The sequence below is a fragment of the Carlito syrichta genome, unplaced genomic scaffold (genome assembly GCF_000164805.1).
Source record: "Carlito syrichta isolate Samal-C Ts95f unplaced genomic scaffold, Tarsius_syrichta-2.0.1 Scaffold302419, whole genome shotgun sequence".
NCBI classification, from domain to species: Eukaryota; Metazoa; Chordata; class Mammalia; order Primates; family Tarsiidae; genus Carlito; species Carlito syrichta.
The window spans coordinates 78,139-87,837 of record NW_007246515.1 but is presented as its reverse complement, the minus strand read 5'-3'; the positions used below and the strand labels follow the sequence as shown (position 1 = coordinate 87,837).

General features: G+C 41.9%; 1 protein-coding gene across 1 annotated transcript in view; it reads right to left on the bottom strand.

The window, feature by feature from the left end:
- Positions 1-9,699, bottom strand: part of RNF17 (ring finger protein 17) — a gene marked incomplete at its 5' end in the record, with an annotated part of 96,872 nt that overhangs the window by 11,662 nt on the left and 75,511 nt on the right. The window contains 5 exons of the mRNA XM_008056623.2: positions 1,047-1,215; positions 2,714-2,830; positions 5,068-5,127; positions 6,821-6,946; positions 9,331-9,411. Of these exons, the coding sequence (XP_008054814.2) occupies positions 1,047-1,215; positions 2,714-2,830; positions 5,068-5,127; positions 6,821-6,946; positions 9,331-9,411 (553 nt within the window). The remainder of the gene's footprint in view (positions 1-1,046; positions 1,216-2,713; positions 2,831-5,067; positions 5,128-6,820; positions 6,947-9,330; positions 9,412-9,699) is intronic.

Genomic DNA, 9,699 nt, shown 5'->3' with positions numbered 1-9,699 from the left:
GCGGCCACTGCACTCCAGTCTGGGCGACAGAGTGAGACTCCAACTCAAAAAAAAAAAAACAAATAAAATATTATTGAAGTATAGAATACCTTCAGCAAAATGCACACATAATATATGTATAGCTCCGTGAATTATCACATTATGCAGATTGATTGTGTGATTTTCCTTGAGATACAAACACAATGAAGGAATTTTTTATTCCAAACTATAAATAAAGTGTACCCCCTCAAAAATTATGAGCTTATTCTTTCACTCATTCAGTATTTATGAGCATCTGCTTCTGCCGAGGCCCTTATAACTGGTGACACAGAATCACCTGCTCACAGCGCTGTTTTAAATAGAAGAGCAGAAGGGACAGAGAAGGGGGGTGGGTTTTTCTTTACACAGGTGGTCAGGGAGACCTTCAGCAAGGGGCAGTTGAGCAGAGACCTACAGTCTAGGGGAAGAAGATTCCAGGCAGAGGGAACAGCAAGGGCTATAGAGCAGCAAAAAATAGGTCACAACCAATTAAAAATAAGAATACATCACTGTCTCACATGCTGCACTAACTAGGCACATTTTCCTCATAGGAAAAAATCACACTAATTTAATAAATGTGAGAAGAATGAATTGAAAAAAAAAGAAAGTAGGAATTTGACCTGTCCTGATAGAACAGGACAAAATCTGAGCCACCACCTCAAAATTATCATCTTTGGTGGCTTATAAAGAGAATAGCCATTCAGGTCTGAATGACAACTCTCCATAATTTCAACTACTGGTGAAGCCTCAAACTTAGAAAACCATCTTTATGCAATTTTCTAAGACAGCCTAAGTTTGGAAAGTGAAAGTGCCGCAGGCGAGATACTCTTCATTCACCTTCCTCATCAGATAGACAACAGGAAAGAGGTCGTCTACAGGGTGTCTTGAGGATTCCAAATAAGTCATGTATGTAGAGTATGAGGAAGATGTCAGTTAACATTAGAAGCAGCCCAACCTCATCAGCCCATGAGAACAAAAAACAAGTTGTGTTACATAGTCAATTTCATTAAAAAAGTGGTTAAGTGTACCTGCTCGAAAATCCATAGGAGGAGGAAATGTCTCTACATTTTTATTAACCCTCTGCAGGGCATCATCGAGGCTCTCAGGTTCTGGCTTCCCGTCAACTGCATTCTCACCTGTGTCACTATGCTGGGCATATTCATCACAGTATTCTACAGAGCCAAGGCAAATATACACCTAGTTGGAGGAAAGAAGGGAAAAGCTTTCAAATTCTGAATTTCTAATATTTATGTGGACTAAATTATTGTGGCAGAAGAACAGCCTCCAGTGATGGTCCCAGTGACCTTTGGCCCTGAAATTTATGCCTTGTGCATCCCTACATCCTACCACACAAGTCTTGTGATCAAGAGAATAAGACTGACATGAGGGTATGGGACTAACACTATATTACAGAAGATACATACTTCTGTCATGGTGACATTCTGCCAGGGAGTTCAGGAAGCCATAGCCTTGCTGTGAGCAGACACCCTGAAAGGCCTTGGCATGAGACAGGTCTCCCCCGATGGAGCCATGTTAATCTTTCTGGAAGTGGACGCTGCAGCTCTTGCCAACATCATGATTGCAACTGCATGAGAGTTCCTGAGCTAGAGCACTCAGGCAGCTCCCAGATTCCTGACCCTCATGGGTGTTGAGGTTTGGGGTAATTTGTGATGCTGCAGTAAATGACCAATACAAAATTATAAAAACCAACAAGAAGTGTATACAACCATGCTCTGATGAAATTAGAGAGCAGATCCTCCTTGCCTATGAGAGTGGCTCACTGTGTAAAAGGCCGGGCTCGGTGGCTCAGCCTGTAATCCCGTGCTTTGGGAGGCTGAGGTGAGTGGATTGCCTGAGCCCGCGGGTTCAAGACCCACCTGGGCTGCGAGACCTCATCTCTACAATAAATCAAAAAATCAGCCGGGCATGGTAGCGCATGCCTGTAATTCTGGCTACTTGGAAGGCTGAGGCGGAAGGATCGCCAGAGTCCAGCAGGTCGAGGCTGCGGTGGCCGGGAGCGGCCACTGCACTCCAGTCTGGGCAACAGAATGAGACTCCAACTCAAAAAACAAAACAAAACAAAACAAAAGGCTGAAGGAGCTGTCAAAGTGATTGATTTCTTCCTCTCGTTAGCCAAGAACAAGTAATCAAATTTTCCTTAGTGCATTTATTCATTCATTTAGTCAGTATTAACTGGGTGCCTACTATGTATCAGGCACTATTCTAGATTCTGGGAATTCACCCGTGAACAACACAGTCTTCATGGAGTTATATTCCAGGGGGAGGGAGACAAACATAGTGAATAGGAAAGTGGCGCCAGGGGTCTGAAGGTGCTAGGTGTTGTGGAAAACAGGGCAGGAGAAAGCATCCATGCTCAGAGCAGGAATAGGGAAGGGGAGTGAGATGTTCAAGATGTCATCGGTGGAAACGGTTCCACCTTAAAACTCTGAATACTTGATATAAACATAAAATTAAAGCAACACAACACTGGGAACCCAGCAGGTGCTTAAGAAACTCCTGCCTTAAATATTAACAAATATCTAAAGAGGATATTATAGGGTGGGTCAACTAGAGGTCACCAGTTCTCAATTACTGGAAGTTAGGAAAATGGAGAAGTGAAGAGTCACTCCTGGTGTTTAAGACCAAGACACCCTGCTATGTGTTTAATCACCAAGGAATCATTTAGGTGACATACTTCCTCCGGGGTGACGACATGCTTAACTTCAACAGCATAGAGTTCTCCTGGTGGAGGCAGCGAAGAAGACAAATACAGTGGTAAAACAGGAGTCTCTACTTCACAGGAAAGCAATTCCTAAAACACCACAAAGAAATGCAAATTTCAGAATGACAATTACAAAAAGCTACAACACTGTAAAAATTTATTGTGGTGCCAATCTACTTTCAATCAGCAGAAAGCAAGCACTCTTCAATACTGAACACCACAGATGGCTTTGTTGGGGCAGGGCCAAAATGTGATGACAAACACAGATCTTTAGTATTATTTTGTCCCCCAATTTAAAAAAAGTACTTTTGTGTAAAAAAAAAAAAAAAAAAAAATACACGGACGTTTACTGATGTGCATGAGTCTACATATACCCAGACACTTCTAGAAAAATGGTTAACAAGCAGGCAGCAGTAACTGCTACTAACAAACAGGACAGGGGTGTCTGAGGCATAGCATGGGGAACATACCCTTCTTCCTTTACACATTTTTGCAGTATCTCATTTAAGAACAAGCACTTTATGATAAAAACTAAAATAATAGGTTAAATGCTAGAATAAAATTTAATCATAAATAAATACTAAAAAGGTGTGCTCTTTCTTAAGCTCTGTGAAAATATAAGGAATATCCCAAAGTTATGTGACTTCCAAGAGAATCACAGCACCTAGCAGTTGTTAGAAGCAAATATATATATATATAAATTTGGGTGCATGTTTTTCTGCAAATACCAGGAATGTCTTAAGAGTTTTTTTTTTATTCTCAAAGAACATGCTAATTATCTTAAGAAGTAAAAGCATCATATTCTAATTTGTAGGTTAATTGATTATTACTTAATCTTCTCAAACTGGTGGCAAAATAAAGCTAGAAAAATTCAGAAAAAAGTTGCCACCCAATGCTGAAACTTTGTTGAATTTGTTACAAAGTAATAAGTACTTTACAATAAGCACAGGTTATTTTCATGAATTTCATTCATAGGAATAAAATTCTACAAAATAAACTACAAAGTTGTACTTATTAAGAGTCTTCCTGCACCCAAAAGCACAAATGATAAAGAAAAAACAGATAAACTGAACTTCATTAAAAAAAAAAAAAAAAAAAAAAAACCTCTGGTGTTTGAAAGGACACTATCAAGAAACTGAAAGTCAGGTGCGGTGGCTCACACCCGTAATCCCAGCACTTTGGGAGGCAGAGGTGAGAGGACTGCCTGAGCCCAGGGGTTCGAGACCAGCCCGGGCAACTTGGTGAGAACTTGTCTCTACAGTAAATCAAAAAATTAGCCAGACGTGGTGGCATGCTCCTGTGGTTCCAGCTACTTAGAATGCTGAGGTGGAAGGATTGTTGATCCAGGCTGCGGTGGTCATGAACAGGCTACTAGACTCGAGCCTGAGTGACAGTGAGACTCCTACTAAAAAAAAAAAAAAAGAAAAGAAACTGAAAGCCAAGCTTGGTGGTGAGTGCCTGTAGTTTCAGCTAATTGGGAGGCTAAGGAGGGATGATCACTCGAGCCCAGGGTTTGAGGTCAGCCTGGACAACACAGTGAGGCCCATCTCTGAAAATCAATGAGAGAGAGACAGAAAGGGAGGGAGAGCGGGAGGAAGGGAGTGAGGGAGGTGACATTGTGAGGAGGTAGATAAAATGGGGTTCTCGCAAGTTATTGGCACAAATGCAAGATGGTGCTGCCACTTTGGGAAGCAGTCTTGGAGTCCCTTAGAATGTTAAACACAGTTATCCAGGGGACTCAGTAATTCTACTCCTAGGCATATACCCAAGAGAAGGGAAAATGCATCCACAAACTTGTACAATCTCAACAGCATTATTACCATCACCATAAGGTGGAAACAACCCATGTGTCGACAGATGATGAGTAAACAAAACTTATCCATACAATGGAATCTGATTTAGTAATAAAAAGGAAAGGACTGACACATGCTGCAACATGCAAGAACCTTGAAAACAATGCTATGCAAACAGCCAGTGACAAAAGACCACATATTCTTAAGATTCCATTTACAGGACAGGCAAGTCCACAGGGACAGAAGAAGTGGGTGCCATGAGGTAGGGGAAGGGCAGGATAGGGAAAGATTGCTGTGGCTATAGCACAGCAATCTTTTTCTTTGAGATAATGAAATGTTCTGTAATTAGTGATGCAAAAATCAGTGAATAATACTAAAAACCACTGAATTACATGTTTAAAAAGTGAATTCTAGGGAGTATAAATAATATGTCAATAAAGCTGTTATAAAATAAAACTCTTATTCCTGCCCTGTATCAGATCCTTTATGTTATGAAGTGTGCAAAGTTTCCAAAATATTTGGATTGCTACTTACTTCAAACCTTATTTCCCATTGTTCCTCTTCATACTTTTTATTGTAATCTGTTGTTGGTTTCTGAAATTATATAGTATTGTTAACGAGAAAGCCACCTTTGACTATGTAATACTGTTTTTTAAGACACTTTCATATTTCATCCCCACAAAAACTGGCTGCATGTCCTCACTGGCATTCATTTAGTTATTTCACATTAACTACATTCTGAGTAATCTTACTAATTTTTTGACAACAGGAATCCTCAAAACTTTGCTAACACATGTCAATGGTTATTGTTTATCCTAAGAGTGGGTGCTCTTACCTGTCCCTTTAAATTGTTCACAGTGAAGAGTACAACTAAAAGAGAGAGACTAAGTAATCTTTATAAAACCCACTTTGTAGATGAATGCCTTTTACATATATACACGTCTCTTCTTTAAAGAAAAAGTTAGCAGTCAGGATTACAAGTACAAAGTAACATTACAAGTTCTATATGAAATAAGAAAGTTGTTTTCTATATAGAACAGAACACTCAATATTTGATTGTGTACTATCACCAAAATGTATATTTAAAAAAACCTAACAGGTGGCAGGACACAGTGGTTCACATCTGTAATCCCAGCACTTTGGGACTGAGGCAGGAGGGTCACTTGAGTCAGGATTTCAAGACCAGATTCAGTAACATGACAAGGCTTATCTATACAAAAAATGAAAAAAGTTAGCCAGGCATAGTGGCATGGCTACTATGCAACTCAGGAGGATTGCTTGAGCCCAGGAGTTTAAGGCTGCAGTGAGTTATGATTGCACCACTGCACTCCAGCCTGGGCAACAGAGCAAGACTGACTCTTTAAACCAACAAAAAACCTAAACAGTGAATTGGTTTGTAACTCTAGAAATAAAAAATATTATGATATAAAATGTTAATATTATGATGCATATCCTATTCCTATAAAGGATCTATAGTAGCTTGAAATGTGAAACCATATCTGTAACAGGCTAATTATGCTTCTTAAGATATTAAACACAGACACACCAGGCAACAGGAATGGGCCATTTACAGATGCTAAGCTCAAAACGTGGCCCTGAGTTGCCAGTGAGAAAGCAAAAGAGAGGAATTTTATAATATACGGCTTTTATGTCAAGTTAAAGGGAAAAAACATTTTATCTGGGAAAAGAGCCCTCTTCTGGTATTGAATTCTATACAGATTTTAAAATGTGCATCTATCTGTATATTGAAATAACACTGGATAACATGTAGGCATTGCACTGGGTTTGAAGGTACACAAACATTAACTGAATCTTAACGTAACTAATATATTTTTCAGATAATTTATGATGCATGATACAGTGTATTTTTTTTGAGTTGGGGTTTCACTCTGTCCCCCATAATGGAGTACAGTGGCACACTCATGGCCACCACAGCCTTGACCTGCTGGGCTCAGGTATCCTTTTACCTCCTGAGTGGAACTACAGGCATGCGGCCCCACTAATTTTTTTATTTATTGTAGACACGAGGTCTGGCCACGTTGCCCAGGCTGGTCTCGAATCTCAGGGCTCAGGCAATCCTCTTCCCTTTGCCTCCCAAAGTACTGGTCTGACAGGAGTGAGCCACCACACCTGGCCTGTATTTCTTTCTCACAAAAAAATTTACAAGTCCTCTAGACACTTAATGAATTAGAGATGTGGAATCATATTTAAGATAAGGTATAAATAAATTCTAACCAGAATTTGTTTTCCTATAGTTTACATTTTTATAGAAAAATAGTTCACTTACTTCTTTCAATACCTCCTCAGACTGTTCAGAAGTACAGTATTTATAGTGTGCCATAAAATAAGAAAGTGACATTCCATCAAAGTAAAGATGAACAGATAATTTCTCCCATGGATTTTCTGGTAATTCCTATTAAGTTCAATAACGATTATTATTATAAAAGTCTATTTGATGTCTAAATGTTGAGTCGGCAAATATGAAGTTAGGATCCTGTCAATTGCAGTATTACCAGACAGTCTGACTAGTGAGTCATTTTACAGAATTTTCTTGCTGGCGTTTTGACAGGTTATGAGGCAGTAATTATACTACCCTGGATTATGTAAAATCTATTTCTAGCTATTTACTACAAAATAACTTACTAATACAGCTTCCATTAGATACACCACCTTTAGATGACATTAAGAATTTATACTAAACAGAAGATGAAGAAAAGAGGTGAAGAAATAAAGTTTCATTAAAATCTAAGAACAGCATTGTAAGAAACATTCTGATGCTTCATTTTCAAGGCCGGTCTAAGCAAGATGGCGGATGTAACAATCTTCAGCCACCAGCTCTTGGCAGGCTCCTAAACAGGAGATGGAAATGGGCCAATGAGAAAACAACACGCTATTCTTAAGAAAATAGAGACTTAACCAGGGATAACCTTGTGAGGGAAAAAAATGGAACTTAGGCGACATCCAGGAAGATTGTACAACCCACAGTACTCAACGAACAAGGAACCCGGGGGGTGGGGGGGGTGTGCACGCTAGGGAATAAAATGCTTGCTGTAGCTGCAGGGGTATGCCTGCCTACCAGATACCCCATTAAAGTCTCGCTTCTGCTGTACTCCGTCTCTCCGTGTCCATTCTTTGATTTTGGACAGGTGAGTGTGTTTCTCACAGGCAGGAATCAGAGGAAACTGACAGTGTAAAAGCAGGAATCATCAAAACTTTGAAACTGGCTGGCGAAGAGGCCGAGGAGCTGCTCCCTTCCGGTGTCTGCTGGCCACTCGCCTCCCGCAGAGGCTGTCTCCCCGCGGGCCTGGCCCCTGCCCCTCATCCCTCTCCCCGCCCTGGCCTCCTCCCCTGGCCCAGTCCTTTCCCTGCTCCTGCCCTGGCTCCCTCTCCCTCCTCCCCCCTCTCTGCTCCCTGGCTCCTTCCCCATTCTCTCCAACCCCCTTCTCCCTTCCTTCTCGCCACTCCTGCCTGGTCCTCCTCCCTGCTCTCTGCCCCTCCCCTCTCCCCCAATCCTTTTCCTCCCTCCCCCCCTTCTCCATTCTCCCCGACGCCCTTCCTCCCCTCTCCCCGCTCCAGCCCTGGCCCCCTACCGTGCTCTCCCCGCTTCCTCCCCACTCCCAGCTTTACTCTGGTTTGGACCCTGCCTGCTCCTGCTTCTTCTGGTCCCTGCCTCGTGTAGGGGCTTGCCTGCACTTTGCATTCTGTCCGGGAGCTCGAGATCTGGACTCAAGTACCTCCGTGCGGCCCTCCCTGATGCACACAGCAGAGCCTGCTCCTGGCGGCACCCCTACCGCCAGACTTTCCTTCTTTTTCCCGGCTCGCGTCCCCATGTCACCATGTCCCTGTGAACAGAGGCTCCAGGAGGGCCGCTTGTAGGCCCCTGCAGTGCCCGAGCCCAGACTGGACAGCTCGGCGCGTCGGCAGGGCAGCCCCAGGGCTGTGGGAGCCTGAGGTCTTAGTTTAGCCAAGAATGCAGAGACAAGCAGTTCACACTGATCTGCTCCAGCATCAACACAGACCGCTGTCGCATGTGCCCCCTCAAGATAGAAACGCTTTCCTCATCACTTTCCTGTCTTCTCATGTGAGTCTCAGATACAACAGCTGCAAGCAACCCTATTACCTCCCTGCTGGCCCACCCGCTGGCCCCGCCCCCCAGCCTCACCCACCAGCACAACCTCATAATTCCCATCAGGGTTGGGCCATTTCTTACAAAACTCCTCCAGTGCTCTGTGCCCATCATTTCCCAGGCACGAGAACTTGACTGGCTTTTCTCTAAGGGAGACTGACTTCTCACCATCTCACAGCTCCTCCTACACAGACTCTCTTCACCTGTCACTTAGCTCTGGGTGCGCTACTTTATAGTATACATTTTTTAGATTTATGTCTTGTTTCACAATTAGATAAAGTCTTTGAGGACAGGGCTCATGGCAGACTCTGAACTACTACCTGCACCTGACACAGTGCTACACACACAGCAACATCTTGAAAACTGCTATACGTGTTTATGCATATTCCCAACACCTGCCCCGTGCCAAAATAAGTTGTTAATAAACAATCTTTCAAATTGTTGACTTTAATGATTATGAAACTTCCTGGGAATGTGTTCAAAACTAAGCTTTTTAAAAACAAGCCTAGGAATGAAAGTGGTAACTTCTCTTATGCTAATGAGTAGTTTATATTCACACAAGAACATATATAACATTGCTTACCATCAAAAAAATTACTCAAACTATGTTAGTTATAACATTTTATAGCAAATAATTTAAACCAACTACATATGCTTTAAATATGAATTACCATAATGTGAATTTCCACCTTTCTCTTTGAAAGCAGTTCTTGAAGAACATCTACTGCATCTGGCTGCCAGACATTCCCAACCTATTTGGGATTAATAAACTCAGATTCTTTTACATGTTCACAAAATAGGACAGAGCAAGAAGCAAATTAAGATACACAAAAGGAGCCATAAACAAGTAATACCAACAACAGTATAAAGTAGTTCTCAGAGAATATCATTATAAGGGAAAAATAATCTTAAAAAACTATTAATTTGACTGCACTTCTGCCTACAGTACTCACTGAAAACATTTTATGGTTTAAAAATATAAACCAGAGCCGGGCTCGGTGGCTCAGCCTGTAATCCCGCGCCTTTGGGAGGCTGAGGTG